At 54.9% G+C, this 21,306-nt stretch overlaps 2 protein-coding genes across 2 annotated transcripts in view; one reads left to right on the top strand and one right to left on the bottom strand.

Moving 5' to 3' along the window:
• The window catches only part of MDK (midkine), a 4,591-nt gene extending 1,422 nt beyond the window's left edge, over window positions 1-3,169 (top strand). Inside the window, exons 2-5 of the mRNA XM_057365146.1 lie at window positions 2,072-2,155; window positions 2,255-2,416; window positions 2,524-2,685; window positions 3,107-3,169. Coding sequence (XP_057221129.1) covers window positions 2,077-2,155; window positions 2,255-2,416; window positions 2,524-2,685; window positions 3,107-3,132 — 429 coding nt within the window. The 5' untranslated portion in view covers window positions 2,072-2,076 and the 3' untranslated portion in view covers window positions 3,133-3,169. The remainder of the gene's footprint in view (window positions 1-2,071; window positions 2,156-2,254; window positions 2,417-2,523; window positions 2,686-3,106) is intronic.
• Window positions 3,170-3,800: 631 nt separating this feature from the next.
• CHRM4 (cholinergic receptor muscarinic 4) lies at window positions 3,801-20,417 on the bottom strand. The gene is made up of 3 exons (XM_057365132.1): window positions 20,312-20,417; window positions 7,653-7,694; window positions 3,801-7,105 (listed from the first exon to the last, which is right to left on the bottom strand). Exons 1-3 carry the CDS (start codon window positions 20,367-20,369, stop codon window positions 5,628-5,630), a joined length of 1,578 nt encoding a protein of 525 aa, XP_057221115.1. The 5' UTR covers window positions 20,370-20,417; the 3' UTR covers window positions 3,801-5,627.
• Between the last annotated feature and the right edge of the window lie 889 nt (window positions 20,418-21,306).

Here is a 21,306-nt window from a genome sequence, read left to right as displayed (position 1 = left end):
CCATGATGTGGTCAGGCTCCAGGCTGCTCTGCTCATGCAAGCTCAATCCTGGGAGAGACAAATGCTCTGTGAGAGCCAGCCAGCRTCTGAGGAGGACAGAAACCAGGGCCCCACAGGGATGCAGGAGGAGCAGGGCTATGTGAGCATGCTTGAAGGTGCTGTCAGCCCAACCAGGAACAGCTCTTGTTTGCCAGGCTGTTTGGAAAACCAGTKGGAAAACTGCAGTCCCTTTCCCTTATGAATGCTTTAGGATGGGCCATGACTGAAGGTCCCTTGCAGACCTTTGCCTGGGGAACATGATGTGCTGGGCAGAGCCTGGGAGCAGATCCAGGGGTCCCTGGGGCTGTAGCTCGTCCCCCCCTCAGAGGGCATCCTTCTCACATCCCTGTGTACACATGGGCAGGGCCCCACTGCACCATGGGGAGCAGAGGGGGTCCATGCCTGGAGGTGAAGCAGGGGTGAGCACAACACCTGGAGCTGTCTGCCCTGGGGGCTGGAAGGCCATGTCAGAAGGGCCTGAGCAGAAGATTCTGGGCTGGGGTAGGTGCAAGGAGCACAGGGAAATGCTCTACAGCAAAAGATGGGAGAAATTTACAGAGCACCTGAGACCAGGGGGATGCTGTGAATAATGTGCATGTCAGAGGTGCTACCCCATAAGAATTGGTGCAAAAAGCGAGCCAGCCATGTTTGTAAGTCAGCTCAGCTCCAGCCTTGTCATCTGTAACCCTGTCTGGGCAGAGCTCTWGTCCCTTTTGAAGGCAGATGGGTGGGAACAGAGCTGAGCTGTGCTGTGCTTGGCAGGATGGCTCCCCGCTGGGCTGGGTGAGGGGGAAGGCAGATCTCACCCCCATGACTGTGTCCTCAGCCAGCCGGTCTGTGTAATTCCCTGTGACAGTTCAATGCAGAGTGAAGCCGGCAGCTTGGCGGCAGATGCATGAAAGGTGAGTGCAYTGGAGCCTGAATAATGTGGGATGCTGCTCTCTCTGGCATGCTGCCCGGGGAGCCTAGGGGAAGGAGCAAATGCTGACCCCGAGCTCTTCCCTGCGTTGATGGCCCCYGGGGCCTGTGGTTCATCCTGTCCTCTACGGCCCACTCCTGCAAAGCCCAGCACAGAGCCAAGGCAGGTGCTATGTATTTTCTGGATGGCTGCTGCCACACAGCTATGGGTGGCATCCTAAAAGGCTTTGGGGGAGCAGGGAAGGGGTCTCCAGACTTGAAATGCTGTCTCTGCACATCTGCACTCCTGCTCCGGCTCAACACTCCTGTGYTGGCAGCAGCATCCCACAGAATCTCATGGTGGCAGCCAGAGGGGAACCATCACATGGTCCAAGGCCACTGGGACAAGGGAACAGGGCACAATCCCCAGAGCCGARCCCTCATGTGTGTGCACCCTTGTCCCCAGCCTGCTCCAGGTGCGTGCACACCTGCATACCGCCTCCATGCACAAGTGGTGCGGGCAGTGGGCTCAGCACTCCCTTCAATGAGCTCCCATACTGTGGATGYTTTTTTTTGGTGTTTAATCTTCTGATTAATTCTCAGACCCCTCATGGCAGCAGGTTTGTTTTTACTGGGCTTTTTTCTTTCTTCCTGGCATCCTGTGGAACTGGAATAAGGTACTATGAGAGCTGTGCCCCCGGCCCCAAGGCTTTTTAGTATGAAGCAGAAGCCTGTTGAATAATGGATTAAAGCTGCACAGAGAAATATGGGGAGTAAGGGCTGGCAACTGGCACCCAAATGTAGGGCCATCCCCAGATGCTGTGTGGGCTGCGGGRGTCCCCGTGGAGAGCATTTGGACCACATGCAGGGCAATGGGGGGGCTGCAGGGGTGAGAACAATCTCTCATTCCTGCAGCTCCCTGGTGGGAGGCAGCAGTTGAGGTACACAATTAACCTTCCTGTTGGAATTAATGAACATGTTCTAATGGGTGCAACAAGCAGGGAGCAGAGGTGTACACACGTGTAGTTGAGTGTGTGCACTGGAGGCAGCTCTGTCTTACTCCTACGCAGGCTGCCCACAGCCCACCACATTGCACCCTGCTTCCAACCCTCCTCACCCTCTCCTTCTTCCACAGGCAGGATGCAGGTCCGGGGCCTCCTCCTCCTCCTGGCGCTGATCCTGGTGGCTGCCACTGCTGAGGCTGGCAAGAACAAGAAAGGTGAGGGGCAGCCTGGCGCAGGGGTTAGGGGAGTGGGGGGCAGAGTGGGGCATGCTCCTCTGTCCCTGCAGAGAGCACCCACTCCACTTTTCCACGCAGAGAAGGCAAAGAAGGATGGCTCCAAGTGCGAGGATTGGCGCTGGGGACCCTGTGTTCCCAACAGTAAGGACTGTGGCCTGGGTTATCGTGAGGGAACTTGCAAAGATGAGAGTAAGAAGCTCAAGTGCAAGATCCCTTGCAACTGGAAGAAAAAATTTGGAGGTGGGTACATGGAAGCGGGGTGGCTGGGGAGCACCCTGTGCTGGGTGACTGGGGCTAGTGTTGCACCAGRTCCTGGCCAGCTCTGATGCCTGTCCCCTTTCATCCAGCTGACTGCAAGTACAAGTTTGAGAGCTGGGGAGGCTGTAGTGCTCAGACAGGTCTGAAGACTCGCTCTGGCATCCTGAAGAAAGCCCTGTACAATGCCCAGTGTGAGGAGATTGTCTATGTGACCAAGCCCTGCTCCTCCAAGATCAAGTCAAAGTCCAAAGGTCAGTTCCCACCRCTCCTGTCCCCAGAGAGTCCTGTTGCGACCCTGTGCAGGGGGCTGTCAGAGGCACCTTGGCGTCTTGGGATTGAGATTTGCTGGTGGTGTGGGGATTATGTAGGATGCTCTTTCCTTTGCACTGCAAAGTTCAGCTGCTGGCTGGGTGGGAGGATACAGGTGCTGCTAGGAAAAATCCTGGTCCGCCCACAAACCACTGCCAGCTTTGCTGGGCTGAGGATTCCCTGCACTCCTCATGGTACTGGTGCAGAGTGTGGTTTGGCATGGTGGGAGCTGCCTGCAGGGACACGGCCACTGCGCTGTGCCAAGCCAGCCATGCTGTCTGTGTTTCTACCCAGCAGTGTCTGGGGCACTGTGAGCTGCCAGCAGATGCACTAACTCTTGTCTCCTGTGCTTCTTGAATGCAGCAAAGAAGGGCAAGGGGAAGGACTAGAGCAGGAAGCCAGCATCCTCATYGGCTCCTCGACATGGTGCCTTCAGGACTGGATGTCCAGCTGCAGCTGGGCCACACTACAGTCTTCCTTCTCCTCTCCCTGCTCCTTTCCATGACCTCCTCTTTCACTGAGGTGCCTTGTTTTTAATCATTAGTGTTGTAGAGAGCAAACCCACCCACCCTGCAGGATAGGCTGCTTCCCATCCTTGCCCCACGGTCACTGCCAGTGCACCCTGCTCCCCTCCTCTTGGCTGGTGTTGGGGTTCACTGGGATGGAACACACATTTTTCCACCCTCCAGCACAAATGAGTTGCCTCTAGTGCGTTCATTGGCAAGACCAGGAGCTTCCTCACTCCTCCACCAGAGGGAAGAGCTGGATGTTGAATGCCCAAGTAAAGCCATCACTCAAAGCTTCTCACTCAAGGATTGCTCAGGGAGTTTATTCCAACATCCCTTTGGTGCAACCACAACTTACCTGCAGCAATTGAGGAAAACACAACCACCACCCAGAGAAGCCACCACATCTCTTTTCTGTCAATTCTAACCATGTGTGTCCGTGCTGGGGCTGCAGCCCCTCTGCCTTTACCATGCCAGCACCAGTGCTGGGTGGGAGCTCTCACTCCTTTTGGAAAATGTTTTTTTTTTCTTTTCCAATAAAAATCTTTTTAAAAAAAGTATGAGAACCACCTGTTGTCCCCACAGAAGCTACTGTGCTGGAAACCCTGGCAAACCCCAGTTTTGCTGAGCCCACTGGCACCCRCAGTGAAGTTATCATGCAGCGGCTGGTGGTGACCTCGGTGCCACATCCTGGACAAAGAACATGGGCCAGACCTCCAGCCTCTTTGCAGCAACGCTTCAGGCTGCCCCCTCCCTTAGTCTTGGCAGAAGGGAGGGTCTGCAGGAAATGTCACCAGTGGGTGACRCTGGGAAGCTGGGAAGAAGCCACCCAGGTGATGAGTCATTCATTTCTCACACCATGGCCATTAGTTTCCTGATCCAAGGTCTTTATTCGTCTTGGAGTGTGTTGCGCTGCAGTTTGTAACCTTTTAAAAATACCCAGAAACCCACCAGGCATTTTGGGCACCCTTAAAGGCATTGGTGGAGGGGCTCCCATCTGGGTTGGGGCAGCCTTTCTGCAGGTTGCACTCTGGTATGAGGACAGGAAGGACATACGGACACAGCGTTTGCCAGTGCTGGAGTGGCCCCATCCCTCCCTTGTCTGCACCTGGCTGTGTCCACCGAGGCTGGTACCTGGCGTGGCAGAAGCTGGGGAGCAGCCCCGGGGTGGGCTGGGTTGCACACACAGTGGGCTGGGAGGAGGCTGGGAAGAGGCTGGAGACACTGGCTGAAGCCCGCATGCTGAGGGCTCTGCCACAACACCCATGACAGTGTTACATCCATGTACAAAGCTCAGCAACCCGTTCCTTCGGCCTCCCTGGAGCATCCCCCWGCACCCGGGGCAGGAGTGCAGCTGGAGGCTGCTGCCATCCTCTCCTGCCTCCAGAGCCACGCATCACACCCGCCCTGGGGACAGTGGGAACCTGTTCACGGCCCGGGTGAGAAACGGGGTGCCTTGGCCACATTGCAGACCCTCTTCCTGCCCTCCTCTGAGACCCCCAGGTCCCCCCTGTTCCTCCCAAGGAGTAATTATACACGGTCACTGCTGACCCATTCCCCCAGGGCTGTGGAGTGAAGTCCTGCACCACACCACTGCTTTTCTTTGCAGTTTTAGTTTCCATTATTGTCAGAGGCGACTGGGTTTCACACTCSTCACCCAGGAGTGAAATGCTTGGTTTGTCTGTCTGTCTTTCCAGCAAGTTGCTGTTTAAGGACAGAAAGGGCATGAAGGGGAGAGCAGAGCCAGAGCCCGGGTAAAAGTTCTGCCCCAGGTCCCTGGGTGAGGAAGTCCAATGGCACTCTCAAGGGAAAGGAAGCAGCTTGCAACATCTGTTAGTGTGCAATCTTGACTGCCTTTGCAGGGGGCCTGGCTGGGCCAGCAGGACTCCCCATTAGCATGCCTGAGCCAGCCTGCTCCAAGATGTCTAGCAAATGTTTGACCCTGGTTTCTTTTCGTTTCTTGGGTAATAAACACTTCAGAAGCCAATGGAAAGCATCCAGCATTAGCCCATCTGCATGCAGACAAGCTCTGATGCCTTGGAGATTGTCAGCCGGGGGAAAAGTATATCCAGTCTTAGGAGAAACACTGATGCCATTTGGCCAGTTAGGGAGCTGGGAAGGCTCCTGATGACCACATCTCCTCCTCTTGCCTCTGGCTTTCCCACTGGCTCCCCAAGCTAGTCCCCAGGCCCAGATGTCTGGAAGGACCTGCAGCTCAGAGATGCCGTGGATCTTTGTCAGCTTTGGGTGAAGGGTGTCATCTGCAATCACTGCACAGTCTGCATTGTTGTGAGTGGGGAGCAGAGGAACCCCCGCTGGCAAAGGAGGCAAAGGGAAGGGTTTCCATAACGTTACTGAAGTGGTCCCTGAGTGCCAGTTTATCTGGCTGTGCCAATGTTCCTGTACTGGCACATGAGAAGGTGCTTGAAGGTTTTCTTGAACGTGGCATTGCAGAGGGCATAGCAGGCTGGGTTGATGGTGCTGTTGACATAGCAGAGCCAGTAGCCGATGGACCACACTGTTTCGGGCACACAGGTCTCACAGAAGGTGTTAATGAGGACCATCACGTTGTAGGGAGTCCATGTGAGTATGAAGGCCAGCAGGATGGCAAATATGGTCCGGGTGACTTTCTTCTCTCGGGCAGCCATCTGGCGCTTCTTTCGTACTTGGCTCCTGGCGATGCTGGCAAACTTCCTGGCAACATTGACCGGACGGCTGTTGGCCAGGGAGTTGTGGTTAGAGGCTCCTCCCTTAGCTGGGACAATCTCAATGGCGGTGACACATTCACTCCCACTCTGCTTGGTGACAATCTTAATCTTGGACCACTTGGAAGTTGGGTTTACCCGGGGGTTGGCTGGACTCTGTCCTTGCCCTGCTGGCAAGATTTCTGCTGTGGGCTTGTCTTTTGTGGTCTGGGTCATGCTGACAGTGCTGGACTCATTGGATGTCTCCTTCTCCTCCTGATGGCCGGTGGCTTCTGTCTGTGCAGATGGCTGGTCCTCCACTTTCCCATTCCTCACCTCCTCCTTCACCTCCACGGCCTTCTTGGGAGAGTTATTGTTGTTCTGTTTGACCAGGGGGCCCTTGATGAATCTGAGCGACTTGGTTTTCCTCTCTTTCCTGCTTTCAGGCTTGTGTCTCCTCACCCTGCTTCTGCTGGCCAGGGAGATGTGGATGTACAGCACCGTCATGATGACCACGGGCAGGTAGAAAGCGGCGATTGCTGTGCCGAAGGTCACCGCTGGGTTGGAGAGGAACTGGATGTAGCATTCCCTCTCRGGAACTGTCCTCTTGCCCACAATGAACTGCCAGAACAAGATGGCAGGGGCCCAGAGAATGAAGGACAATATCCATGCAGCCGCGATCATTAGCCCTGCCATCTTGGTGGTCCTCCTGGCCGGGTACGTCAGGGGCTTGGTGACACAGAAGTATCGGTCAAAGCTGATGATGAGCAGGTTCATGACAGAGGCATTGCTCACCACATAGTCCAGAGCCAGCCACAGGTCGCACACCACAGCCCCCAGTGGCCAGTAGCCTTTGATGATGTAGACCGTGTAGAGGTTCATGGAGAAGACCCCRATGATGAGGTCGGCGCACGCCAGGCTGAAGAGGAAGTAGTTGTTGACAGTCTGGAGCTGGCGGTTCACCTTGATGGAGAGCATCACCAGGATGTTCCCCACCACAGTGACAAGGCTGAGTGAGCCGGTGACAGTGGCGATGAAAACCAGCTCCACTGTCTTGTAGTTGGTGGGAGGCTGCACGGCCACCTCGGAGTGGTTGCCCAGGGTGAAGTTGTCATAGGTCAGGTTGGCCATCTTTGCCTGCCAGGGCTGAGCAGAGAGGTTGTGCATGGGATCTGCAAGGAGAGCGAGGACAGAAAGGGAGAATATCAGACCTGCCAGCCTGTCCTGGCAGATTTCCTTAGTTTCCCAGGCTGGCACCGCTCTTGTCTAGCACTCAGAAATCCCCTGGCATTCCTGGACTTCTCTCTGCCACTCCAGGAGTCCTCTGGAGGCACTTTTTGTGTCCCTATTTAGCTGCAGAGGAGACACACAAGTTGCAGGGAGAGAAGCAAGGAATGGGTCTAGGACTGCCCTGTGGCCAGATTGTGATGGTCCCTTCTTTGCAGGGCCAGGAACCATTTTCCAGCAGGAGCACAACCTTGTGTGCCCTGGAGAGGCACGCAGAGAGGCCAAAGGGCTGGGGAGAAGAGGACTGAAGAGCCCAGGGGGGATGCAATACAGCGCTCACTGCCAGAACTGCACAGCATGGAGCTGGTGCTCCCCTGCCCAAGGGACCAGAGCAGGTTCACGGTGCACCCAGGCATGTCCCATAACCTCCCCAAAGCACTCCCCAAGAGGGTCTTAACCCACAAAGCCCGTGCCATGGCCCGCTCAGCTCACCTGTGTCTCTTGAAGCAAACAGCTCCTTCTGGAAGATGAAATCTGGGACRAGGAAAACAGCAAGTTACACCACAGCTTCCAACCCAAGGAGCTTGTGTGCGTCCTACAGCATCTTACGGGGGCACCAACCTGTCCAACCCCGACAAAAGGGTGACACTGCTCAGGTACAGATGCTGAAAAGCCCAGAAAGGCTGAAGATGGGTAAKTTGGCGTGGCACAGTGCACAGTGCTGCAGGCTCAGGAGAGGGAGGAAGCTGCCCAAGGGCCATCAGTCAGTGATGCTGGGAAGTGATGACTCCTTCCCCCAGTCCCGCATCACACTGCAGCACCCTGGCCGTGGAGATGCACTGTGTGGAGTCAGATACCTCATCATGATGCATGGAATTATTTATGGAAGGTGATGAGAATTATGGACAGAAAGATTACCTTCATCCAAACCAAGATGCCCGTGGTTCATCACCCAAGTTAAGCATAGAATGGGCCATTAAAAAAATCAATAGACAAAATTGCTGTGTTGAGATGAAAGGGATTTTCCTGGAAAGCAAAGGAAAAGTGAAGGCACTGAGGAAGATGGGCTGGACAGAAGAGCTTCCCATTGGATCTGCCTCTCCCATACCATCCAGGCCCCCAAAGTACCCTGGACTTTCACCAGCCTCACACCAGGGTGTGGGAGCAGGTGCTGGGAACATCCCAATCCCACCTGCCCATCAAGGGCAGCCCCTCCAGCAGCTCCACCTGGTGCCTGGGGCAGGGGTTCAGCCCCATGGGCACTGCCACTGGGAGCCCTGTGGGAGACAGCGAGTGGGTGAGTGGGAGCGCTCAGCACAGCGTGTCTCTGGCTTGGGTGCTGGCTCCAAATGCCTGGGACTCCTGATGCTGATTTTGTTAAATGTATAAAMATGTCATTAATGTGCACCTCTTCCAAACAGGGTCTGGCAGGCTTTGAGATCAGTTCCTCTATTTTAAGTATTTGAAAAGAAATGCCCCTCCCTGCCTTTCATTTGTGGTGAGGGTAGGATATTTCTGCCATCAGCAAATAGCCAGGTTTTTTATATAAGCACTTTCTAAAGAGATGCAGGTGTAATTAAATAGAAAYATGGCTGCTGAGATGCTAAAGCCAGAGACTGATGCAGCCATTTAGGCAGTTTCTGCATTAGCAAAGCTACAGCTGCAATAGCAGTGGAGCTCGTCTTACAGGTGCAAGGGAAAGAAGTGGGTGAGGGACAAAGAAATACATCTCTACCATTATCCTCTAAACCTGTCTGTAAAGACAAAATGCTTTTACAAGAAAGCAGTACCCTTTGGTAGATGCTAAATGCCAGAKACAGATGGGGCGAGGAAGCCTGGTAACACTGCCCATCTTTGCAYCCAGCTCCGAGCACAAGAGATGCACCAAAGGAGAGAGAGAGGTTTCTGCTGCCATCCTTCCTGGGCACCCAGCCAGGGATGTGAGAAGAGGTGATAAGTGTATAAAATGGCTTAGAAATATATAATCATGGCAGTTTGGGGGTTGGTTTCAGTACAATTGAAGGGAGTTTTAATTTCTTCACTTTGGTGAGATGGGGAGATTTAGCTGTCATTCTTGTAACAGCTAATCAAACTGATCAGACAAGCTAGCAATCATGCAGACATCTACCCCAGCTCTTCCAAGAAGAATTTGAAAATCTTGAAAAGAAACCTTTCCATCGTCTCTGCTAAAATGAGGGTTTCAGTTTTCTCACTTTTGTTCATGAACTGGCATCCTCTTTTAAGCCTGTCTAAATTATCAGCCTTGACAAAGGCTTGTGTTCTCAGTTGCTCAAAGTAAGAAAACTGCATCCTATCCCCAAACTGTTCAGYACCTGTCCCAAGACCGGGAGCAAAGGCTGCGGCAGCCCCACACGCGAGCCTTTGGATGCCACCCAGAGGTCATGCTGCAAACTGGTGTGAGGAGGCAGCGGCAGCYGCAGCCTCAGCACGGAGAGCTTAAACACTGAGCTTTGCGAAAATAAGCCTTCACCCAACAGCAAAAATAAAGCAATCCCCTGTGTGAGGGAAGGAGAGGGACTGAAAATGCTTGAAGGTGTGAAGATACGTGCAACACAGAGAGAGCAACACGCATGAGCTGGGGGCTGTGTACACCATTTACCCTTGCCTCAGATGCCCTGGCTATTCTCTGCCATGCCCCAGCCTGCTGGGCATCCCTTCTTGCCCTATCTTCTGCTCTCCATTTCACTGTCTCACCCTTCTGCCCCAACAGCCTCTGGAGCTGGGAGAAGGCCAAGGACGCTACAAATTTGGTAGGTCTGATCAGCTGACCAGGGCATGCATTGTGCCTGCATAGGCACTAGGGATAGATCCTGCCATTTGCCTTTGAGATGGAGAGCAGCCAGGCTGTGTGAGGGCCTGGGTGGGGGCACAGCCCTCGGGCAGCCAYACCTCTGTCTGCATCCCCATCATGTGTCCAAAGATGGACAGAGCACACAAGAGAGCTGTGAGCTACGACAAACTCACCAGTGTGACACCGTCTCCACCCTCATGCCAGACACATCACTGTTCCCAATGCTGGGACACCAAACACAAGGGTCTGCTCCAGGACCTGGTGTCTCCACTAATGCCTTCCCTCTGTCCCCCAGTGCCCTGTGTGTGCTCTCTGCACCTGCAGGGGTGCATTTCTTCTCTCCCTCCCCTCACAGTGCCCAWCCTACCTCACCCTCTTTGTCTTCATTCCCTTTTGCACCCCATTTTCATGATAACACCACAGACAGGGAGGAGAATTTGCCTTGACAAAGCTCAGAGAACACTTCAGAAGGGCTCCTGGGGCTGACACCCCTACCTGTGACACCAGTTGGCTTTTCAGCCTGCACACAACCGTTCTGAGTCTGCAGTGCACAGTGAGTGCTCTCCCACACCTGCTTGCACCAGCCACAGACTCACTCAGACTTCTGGCAGTGATTTATGGATGGTTTTCTCCCTGCCATCGAAGCTCTTAGGGGACTCCAACTCTTTACTGAAAGCATCCTTTGGTCTAAGAGCTTCTGTGGCTGCTGCAGTGCTCACCAACTGCGTCATCGAACAGGGAAACACCTTTCCCTTCCCACACAGCCACAGATCCAAGCAGGTTGTAATTTGGGTGGAGTCCAACTATTGCGAGCAGTGCTTGGCACAGCRGGGTACCCATCGCTGCCTGAAATCACGGCTGTGACCACTGTTGGGTGAGGATTCAGCTCCAGAGCAAGAGCAGAGCCACTGCTCCGTCACCAGGTGACACCCGAGGCCACAGCAGAAAACTCCTGCAATTTTCTTGCCCACCTTATGTGCCTCCCCAGCAAGACTTCCCAGCCTGACAGCTCCTAAAAAACTGCCTTACAGCCTGTTGCCAGGTTGAAGAGGAGAAAACCCTGCCATGGACTRCTGGTGATTCTGTACCCAAAAGGCCTGCAGGGTAACAGGAGGCTGGTGCTCCATCGAGAGCACTTAGTGACTGAGCCCCTGCTGAGCACTCAGCTTGGTGGGATGGAGGGTTTAGCTCCTTCCCTGCTGCTGCTGCTCCTTGTGTGGAAGGAGCTGGTCACCCTCCCCTCCAGCACAGCAAAGGCAATGGCAGAGGCTGGTATTTACACACACTCATGTGATAGTGGCACCCCAAACTGTGGGATGAKCTGCTGGAGCGAGCAGCTCCACTGCCCCCCAGTTCCCTGCCTCTTTCCTCTGTGCTGCACAGCCCCTGTCCCACATGTCATCACCAGACATCTCCCTTCCTGTTTTGACACTGTCCTCATCCCAGCATCATCCTCGGGGCTGGAGATCCTCAGGGAGCAGGTGCAAGTGTGGGGCAGAGCCTTGTCTGGTGCCAYGGGCTGATGCAAAGCCTCTGGGAATGAACAGGGCTCTGCACGCACAGTGTGCTGTGCAAGGAACCCACCCTAAAGCAAACCCCACAATCACACCAGTCTGGGTAGGAAGATGTTGACAGGGGAAGGAGAGGAATTAGATAAACCTGTACTTTACAGGATGCCCAGAGGAGATGGGCTTTTGCTCTGTATGGGTTTGGAGCAAAATCAAGGCTGAAAGAGACCTCAAGCCCAGGGACAGGATGGGGTGTCTGTGGCTATCACCTTCTGTCTGGCTGGATCCTGTGGGGTTTTGGGTGCTGCCTGTCTCCAGGAGGGAGGAAAGCTGGCCCCCTGCACCGCAGGCACATCCTAGGAGAAGACACCCATCAGCCCCCTCTCTCTGTGCCAAAGGCTGGGCCTGGGCACATCATCTTTGGTGTCACATTTGGAAAGAGCCAGCCCAGCCCCACTGCTAGCCCCTTGCTTGTCTTGGCCTTCCTAAAAGTACAGAGAGGGTAAAAGTCCTAATGGGATTCGTCCTGTCACTTCAAACTGCTGATGTGATGTGGGGCTGGGCAGTTTGCACAGCCACCACCACAAGGAGGAGAGGACAGACAAAAAAGAGAGAACAGAAGATGCTGGACATTCGTGGCTCATGCACACAAAGGGAAGGTGTACTCAGGAAAGGGTGACAGTTTGTGGTGCTAATTGTATTATCTAATAGCTGTTAATTAGTTCCTGAATCATGCCACCAGCTTACAGCTAGTGAAAGACTGTTCTGGTTGACAGATTCACACTCCTCAGAGMGTGAAAACAGAGTTCCTCGATACTGGGAACCACAGAAATACAACACAGGGAGAAGACCAAGGGGAGGCCCTGTGYCTGGCAGGGGGAGGGTTGGTGTCAGGCTGTTTCTGTGCCTCTGCATGGGAATGATGAAGGCAAAAAAAACAACTGGAAAAACAGGAAGGAGATGAGGGGCCAGCAGGATTTGCTGTGTTATAACGGCAGGTCTGCCCCTGCCCTCCTGGCTCCTGCTGGTGGCTGTGTTTTCACCCTTCTGGATCCCTGAAGCCCTTATCCCACTCCAGAGGAGATCTGAGCCATCGTGGAACAGGAATTGTTTCTTGTCAGAAACATATGGGATGGTTCTRGGCATTTTATTTTTCTGTTGAATAATTTATTCTTCTTTCTTCCGCTGCTATTCAACTGGTCCTCATGAGGCAAAGCAATTTCTTCCATCCTCACAAGTTAAGAACCTCTGATGGCTTTTCCTGGAGCCACTGGAGAAGCAGTAAGCTCAGTGGCACAGGAGCAGCCAGATTTCAGGGGGAAGCGAGGGGGCCAGAGAACCCCCCTGTGCTTGACACGTGTTTGGGCATCAGGTTTGGAAAATTTGCTGTGTCCAGGGACAGAAGGGAGCGTTGCTGTTGTAACTCCACCAGCCACCCCAAGAAAGCCAAGGAGCCTCCCCTGCCCTCACTGCTGCTCRTAGCTACGTGGTTAATGCTGGGTTTCAGAGCAAAGCCGAGGCACMGCATCCAAGGTGCCTTGCACCCGGCCGTGGGGAGCGCTCGCAGCTCAGAGCTGGGGCTGTTGAGCTGCTCCTGCACAGTGCCCAGCGCAGCATCTCACCAGCATCCCACCCTGAGCTGCATCCCCTGCCCAAACAACCCCCCAGCAATTGCCTGAGTCCCAAATGTGCCTTGTGTCATTTGCAGGTTGTGAGGAGCTGCATGCCGTTTACCCACAGTGTTACCAGACAAGAAGCAAACCAGTGAGAAAGTGTTTTTTAAAAAGTAATTGAAAGGTCACTCCTATAAATAGCGTACCAGCACACTGGTCACTCTGACAATTAATTAACCATCTGTCACCCAATTATTAGGCCAAACGAATTAMCCATCAGCTGAACGTTACCAGCAAGCATGCATGGCAAATGCCACGCAAGCCGAAGTCCAGCCTTACCCTGCTGTGCCCAGCCTGCAGCTCCCAGGCACCGGCGGCTCCCCAGCAGCTCCCACGCTTGTGCTGGCTCCGATGGATGACATCCCGGGGGGAGAAGGCTCACCACGGCAGCAGCGGGATGGGGGCACACAGTGCCCTCCCTCCAGTGCCCTCTGCCTCGGCCACCGCAGGGCTGCAGCTCCCAGATGATGGGAGAGCTCAGTCCTGGCTGAGCCAGGAAGGTGCTGGGCTTTCAGCTGAGCCTGGGCTGGAGCCACACTGCTCCCCTCCCATCCACTGCATTAATGCTCTCTGCCTCAGAGAGATGCTCATGTTCTTTTATATCCCTGGGCTGAAGCTTTAACATAACCCAGCTGTTTGAAGGCAGCGCAGCAGAAATAACCCTGCTGCAGCTACAGGTCCCGCTGGCGGGAAGGGCTTTGGGATCAGCCAGAAGAGAGGAAGGAGGGAGAGAGAGGATTACAGCTACAAGTGACTGCCTGGATTAGCTGGGCTCTTCCCAGGGAGAGGTTAGTGGCCAGGATCAGATGCCTGTGGGAGAGAGAATAGCAAAGGAGGGACTGAGGGCTAGGAGGGCAGGTGTTACAAGATCTAAGATCTGTTTGCTTAGAAAAGCAGCTCCCCCTGCCCCARGGACAGGCCTTGCCTTGGGGTGGCCAATGGGGAAGGACTCTGCTCTATTTGCTTTTTGGGAAGCCAGTTGTGGGAAAGCTTCTCATCCTGCCACTGCCCCACACAGCCATAGCTGCCCGTGCCAGGTCCCTGCCACCCACCTGGGGGATCTGTCCCAGGCCTGTCCCAGGGGCCAGAGCTGGTGCTGAATAAGGCAGAGGTGACCCCCACGCAGAGACTGCCGCACCCTACACTCACCCTCTCTGCTCCAGAGGGTCCCCATAAGCCGTAGGGTGGGGATGCAGTGCACTCAGGGATGCAGGCTGCTCTRGTGGAGCAAGGGTGTCGGGAGGGCAGAGGTGAGATGCTTCTCTRTAACTCATCCCAGAGCTGCAGGGAGCTCAGTAAGGTGCTCATCTGAAATTTTAAAGACCTGACAATGGAAACCAGAGTCCCTTGCTCCATGGAGCAGAGTGAAGCTCTGCAGGGCTTTGAAAGGACAAATGAGCCAGCTGGGTAATGGGTGAGAGAAAAGAGCTAATACCCTGAACCAAGGGCAGAAAATCAGGCAGGAGTAGGAGCTCTGCTAGATGGATGTGTATGTGAAAAGGGAGAGCCCTAGTCCTGTGGAAAAATAGCAGATGGGAATCTTTGGGGTGCTACTGAAAAAGGAAACTAAAAACATTAGACCCCATTTGGCCACAAGGACTGCCAGAGGGCTTGCAGTTGGAGGTGATGCCTGAGCAAAGGGACAGAGTGAAGTAGAGGAGCTGCAGCAGGAGGTGGGCAGGAAAGCCCAGGGCATGGACAGGCAGAATGGGAAATGTCGGGGTCAGTGGGCCAGGAGAGGAGGGCAGGTAGGAAATCCCCATCTGTGGTGACAACAGAGAAGGGGAGGGATGGAGAGGAAGGAGGTGGGAACAGTCTCAGGTTGCCAGGAAGGGATTACATATCTCCCCTACAGAAAAGTACTAAGAAAACCTTCTGAGAAGGAGAGACCTCAYACAGAGACATTGCCTGCAAATCTCTCCCTGCTGCCTTCTCTAGAGGCTCCCACCAGCTCCTGGCTGGGCAGAGTGGGAGCTGTGCTGGGGCTGGAAACCTTTGTGGACTGCAKCTCTCTGGCTCAGGCAGCCCAGCTCTGCCTGGGGATCACCTCTCTCACTGCAGAATGGGGATCCCCAGCCTGTTGTGGCCCCACAATAATGCAGGCACAGCACAGGGCAGGGGTTTTAGCCACYTCATTGCCTGTGACTGTACATTGTGGCAGAGGGTTTCGTGAGCTGAGCATCAYTTATAGGCCTTGGTGAGTGATCTGAGCTCAGCAAGAAGTGTAGAGATCACTGTGCTAGTCCCTGTTCCTGTGTGCTGGGAAAGGCAGGCCCAAGACCAGGCAAGTCATGCCTGTTTTCAGGCAAAGGCACATGCCAGAAGGGTTTCATTGCTCTCCACTCCTCTCTGCACACAGACATGCACTTTTTTGGCTTTATCTGGGATTGCACATGATGTAACTGTCAGCAGAGCAGGGATCTAAACTACCCCAGAGGCACTAGAGACGGCGAGATGCAGGATACTCTCCTTCCCATCTAAGCCATGCAAATACTCCCCAAGGATCTTTGTCCCTCCTCAGCAGAGCCAGCCTGCCGCGCTGCCCGGGACTTGTGAGCTAATATCAACACTGAGAGGGTCGGCAAGCGAGGGGTCAGCAAAGCACGGCGCCATGGAGGCCTCTGGAGAGCTGCTCTGTGACCTGGAGMGGATGCAGGGACCCGGGACATCGTGTTTGCAGACTCATATTTTCAGACCTCAGTGTTGCACAACTGGAGCTCTGAGTTTCCCACAGACGAATCAATCTAATTGTGCTTAAAGAGGCTGAAGACATTAACCCATTAACTGGCCAATGCAAACCARCCTCTCCAGGAGCCTTAACCCTGCTGATGACATTTAACCCCAGACAGTTCCAGCCGAGTCCCCTGGGGTCAGCACCCACCGCCTCCTCTGCCAAGCTGCAAGGTGCTCTACAATGTGCTGGATTTAATAGCAGCTGTGGTACCAGAGGGGCTGCTTCTCTGCCTGGCTTTTTTGGCTGGAGGAGCATAGCCARCCTCGATAGCTCAGTAACAGAGCCAACAGCTCAGTCTGAGCCTGCTGCCCTCAAGGAGCTCCATGGTTTGCACTGAGTCCTGCCTTTAAAGGACAAAATTCCCAACTGCTCCCCCTCCTTCACAAACTGACCTGGGATGAAACTCCTCTTCAAAGCTTCTGAAGCCAAGTAAACAGCCCTGTGGTTCCCCATGTCCCTCCCCAGCTCTCTCTGAGTCACTGAGTCAGGTGGGAGAGGTTCCTTCCTCTGCACATCTCAACCTGCCTAACGCTGGGGCAGGAGGTGGGAAGGGGATGGGGCATTTGGGCATCTCTGACAGTGCCTCATGTCCCGAGTGGGACTGGAGCTCACATTGCACAGGACATAAAGGGGTAATGGGGACAGTGTCACAGCAACACACAACAGCCGCTGTCACTTACACAGCTCCGATTTGCAGGACCTCCGGCAACAGTTTTGGGGATAGTCAGAGGGACAAAGCACTGTGCCTACAGCCCCTGCATTTGCAGGCTGGCAATATTATTTTTTTTTAGCAAACTTACATCTTACAAGGTATAAACWGAGCCTTTGTTGGAGTTCCTCCTCCACGCGGTGCAGCCTCGGGGCTGAAGGCATCTCTGGAGGGTCCCAAGAGCAGCCCCGGGGCAAAGGTGTGAGCAGCTGTGCCTGGCACGCAAGGGGTCGGGCTGGGAGCGTCTCCAGCAGGGCMTCATTTGCTATGCTCACAGGGCTGGGGGACTCAGGGTCTGAACACAGGTCTAACGATGTTGTCCTGGCATAGAGTCACGTCCCGAGAGGACCAGTGCATCGATCCGTAGGGAAGGTGGGATGGCTGCCAGCATGCACACAGAGTGAGGACAGCCAGGTTCTCTAGCTGGGGGGACAGGGACCGGTTGTGTGTCTCCTGCTAAAACTCTGTCTCCAAACCTTAAGGGGAGGATCTGCATATGAGACACCTTGCCCTGTGTTCACACACCAGCAAAATACCGGAACCACAGCCCAGCCTGCCCAAGGAAAATGTCCCAGATTCATTTGTCCAGTAAGTGCCTAACTTCTTGAAGCTTCAGTAAATGAGTCTGTCTGAATATAGGGCAAGGGTCCACCTTGGTGTGTTTAAAGATCTAGATGCAGCGAGACTGCTGTGCCTAGAGGGTAAAAGGGGTACCATAGTGGGTACGGCTCCTGGGGACTGTCGAGGCTGGCACGCTCCTCTCCTTGGCTGTGAGTTAGACAGTAGCCATGAATTCAGGCCCTCACCTCCTGGTCTGCAGGGGACTTGAGTAGGAGAGGACATGAATCTTCCTAGAAACTGGTGTCTGTTTTCTGACTGGTCGCACAGAAGAATTTGGCACAGCTCCAATCACCAACTTGAAGAGGCTTCAGCATTGCCTGGGTGTGGAGCTCCACCTCCCCACTGGTACCTGGCACACTCATGGTGGGTGCTGGTGCTTGGGCAGGCTAAAGAGCAGTCAGCAGGGRATGCTGGGATGGGGGTGAATAGAGGAGAGGAAGTGGATGGGAATGATCTGGTCCAAAACTTCAATTTTTGCATAGTGTCAGGTCCCGCACTCTCCCATCTCCCAAAGTGTGTATTTTAAACACGCAGTTTTAGATCCAGCCCAGAATGGACGCAGAAATTCAAAGCAAACCTCCTCCCTTGGCTTACTGGAGAGCAATGAGGGCATAGAACTGTGTCAGACTGAGCAGTGACTGGCTCAGGGACAATGCCCACCTCTCCAGAAGATGCCCATTGAAGCCCTGACTTAGCATGCCAAGGAGAAGAGGTCAGCTTACGCTCATGAAAGTCTTGCTGCGTATCTGTCCATGCGGAAAGAGGAGCTCTGTGTGTGCAGAAAGCAGCAGCCCCTTGCAAACAGCCTCCATTTCCCTCTCCTCTCACAACCGCTCTCCCCGCTGCCTTTGCAGAGCTGCATCTGCCACCTGGGCTGGACACTCACCAAATCTCTTCACCTCTGTGGATGCTGCTGGTCAGGGCTCAGCAGGGTAGAGAAGGGCTCAACACAGAGGTATGCTGGGGACTGCTCTGCATCAGCTGCTCCTCCTTGTCTAACTATTTTTATTCCCTGTTTTTGTCTTTTCCCTTATTTTCTTTCTTTTTTCTTTCCTGAGGAGATACTTGTCATTTCAATTTTAAAAAACAAAACAATAAAACCCCAACCATGACCAAATCCAACATCAATGGGATGCTCGTGGGGACAGTTAAAGAGAAAAACCATGCTCCTTCTGCAAACTCAGAGTAATTGGATCACAGCATTAATTAATCATTTCAGTTCATTTCTCTTCTATGAAAGAAAACAGACTGACCTGCTGAGACGGGTACGCCCCTGGTGTGAATAAACAACCACTTTTACCGGTAGCCCTTCTCCTCCTTCTCCTGCCAGATTTCCTCTGCCCACTCATCAGGTCACTCGCAGGGACGTCACCGCTTGGTCCAGCAGCTCTGGAAACTTGGTCTGAGCAAGGGCACGTTGGCATGGCTCCCACAGGAGCAAGGGCACGTTGGCATGGCTCCCACAGGAGCAAGGGCACGTTGGCATGGCTCCCACAGGAGCCAGGGCTGCTGTGCACCCCTGCACACCTGCTGCCATCCCCACCGTCCCCACACAGGGCTCCCACCACCGGCCACCATCCCGGCCCAAGGGTGAACCAGGAATGGATCACTGATTAGGATCTCCATTCYGTGCCCTGCTCTTTGCTGGGATATCTCATCGGGACCTAGTCCAGGCTGGAGAGAAGCAGCAGGTGCTCAGATTACAGGAGTCAGGGCATTAGGGAGCAGGAGGTGATGGCCAGTAGTAGTGACAGAGAAAAGCATCTTGCTGTCACCTGCGATTTCAACGTGAGCATTGTCCCTGCTGATGTTTCACCAAAAACCTGGGCTCTGGGATCCTGGAGCTTTTTCATAGATGGTGCCAGCATCAGCAAGTCACCAAACTGCATGGGGAGCAACTCTTCCAACCCCTCTGTTCACTCCACAAGTTGTGGCTGAAGTCAAACCACCCTTGAGGATCACTCAAGGCAGTTGTGACAAAACAGGGAGCCTCCAGWTGCCCAAGCACAGCCCAAGTACCAACAGGGCACAAGGGAACACCAGCTGCTCCTAAGGTTGGGAAATACCTCCCTAGCCTTGGGCTTAGCAAGGACCAGCTAGAAAAATCCATCCACAGCACAATCAGAGGAGTTGAAAGCAGGTCAGGCAGAAGTCAGTGCTGCCTTTATTTTAAAAAATGGCAAAAATTGTTCCCTGATTTGAAACCAATGTCATCATTTTGGAAAGAAAGAAGGGTGTGGCTGCCTGACTCYTGTCCATGGTGGGCCAACAGAGAGCACGGAGCATTTCTGTCATTACCAGCAAAGAAGGGTGCAATAAGGCCAGAAAGGACTAAAGGGAAGATGAGATACACACTGAGGGAGAAAGGGGCAAGATCTGCCTCCCTTGCAACGCCCAAACTGGAAAAGGGCTCTGTGGAGAGGGGGCAAACTTCTGCCTAGTCATATTCTCGGAGGTGGCCACAAGGGCCAGAGGGGTTTGCCCAGTATGGTGACAAAGTATTCAAAAGATACGGGATCGTGTCCCTGTTGCTCTTGTTGGAACAGCAAAGGAAGCAAAGAAAGCGCGCAGGTAGTTCCTTGTCCAGGAATGTCTCCTTCCCAGAGAAGGCACCAAGGAAGCACATAACCCCCATCCTGGGTTTCCTGCTGCACCCCGGGGCTGCAGACTGCTCATATTCCCTACTCAGGGTGCTGACAAGGCTGTTTCCCGGGTGACAGGAGGGACCCGAGGTTCCTCGGGCGACGGATCCCGGGAACGGTGTTGGTTTGGATGGGAGCAGGGAAGGAGGGTGCCAGACATTATCGCGGCGCCCTGGCAGGACTGCACGGCTCCAGACATCGCGGGGCAGCGAACCAGTGCGAGGGTCCCGACCCGCGGGGCACCGCGGGGTTCCCGGAGAGACGCAGGGATATGGGAAAGTTGTCAGAGAGACGCCTCCCCCATTCCTAAGGCGACCGCGTGCCACATCCCCGGGGGTGCGCAGCCCCCTCCCCATGCACCCTAAAGCCATGCTGACACCCCCGGCGGGACTCTGCGGGGGATGCCCTGCGCCCCCCGCCCCGCGCACACGGAGCCCCCAGCAGCGACTCACCGGGCAGCCCAGCCCAGGGCGCGCCGCCGCCCGGCGCCGAGCGGTTCTCAGCGGCCATGGTGCCGCGCCGCTCCCGCGGGGGCTCCGGCTGGCATGGCCCGGCCGGCTCCCGGCTCCGGTCCCGGCTCCCGGTCCCGGCGGCGCCGCGCGCGGCGGAGGGGCGGAGAGAGGGGAGGGCCCGGCGCTGCGGGCTCGGCCCTGTCCTCCTCCCCCCGCCCCCGCCCTCCCCCGCTCCCAGATGTGTCGCCCCCAGATGTTTCGCCCCCAGATGTGCGCCCCCCTCGCCGCCACGAAAACGCACCGGGGCGGGGGCGGGGAGGGGGAAGGGGGCACCGCGACGGCAGGAGCCGCTGCCAATCCCCACGCCGCCGTTCCCCTCCGTCCCACATGTGGCCTCCCGTCCCCGCCGGTCAGATGCCGCGCGGGAGCGCTCCTGCAGCACCCCGGACAGCGCTCCCGGGACCGCCCGCTCCCCGGCGCCGGGCTCCGGCCACTGCTGCCCACCCCCGCACCCACCGGGGGGATAAGACCCGACCCGCTGCAGCCGACAGCACCGGGAGCACCGCTTGCCAAGGTAGGAGACAGCGAGGAGCAGGGAGGCTCACAGCGGAGCCCGGCACAGCCCGGGCAAAGGGAGGCCTCGACGCGTTCCTCAGTCCCCAAAATGTGGTTAGAATCCAGCCCTGGCACACGCGACTGCAAACTTGAGAGGCTCGGTGAACTCTGCCGGGCTGTCACTAGAGCTCGGGACTGGGGTGCTAACGCAGAACAAAAACCTCATCAGGCAGCTCCACAAACAGCTGACTGACTGTCCCCCAGGTGTGTTTTTTTGCTTTCCTAGTAGTAATGAGAAAGTGTTAAAAAAGAAGAAACAAAGGGAAAATAAATTTTAAAAAATTAAAAAAAAAAAAAAAAGGAAAAATCTGTCTTCCCTTTCCTGTCCACCTTTCTCCTTCCTTCCAATTTATTTCCAGAGCAACTCCCTCACCCAGCCT

Source organism: Malurus melanocephalus, unplaced genomic scaffold, assembly GCF_030028575.1.
Source record: "Malurus melanocephalus ecotype Western Australia unplaced genomic scaffold, MMel_1.1 scaffold_2, whole genome shotgun sequence".
Lineage (NCBI taxonomy): Eukaryota > Metazoa > Chordata > Aves > Passeriformes > Maluridae > Malurus > Malurus melanocephalus.
The sequence above is the reverse complement of the archived record's forward strand: the minus strand, read 5'-3'. Positions and strand labels throughout refer to the sequence as shown.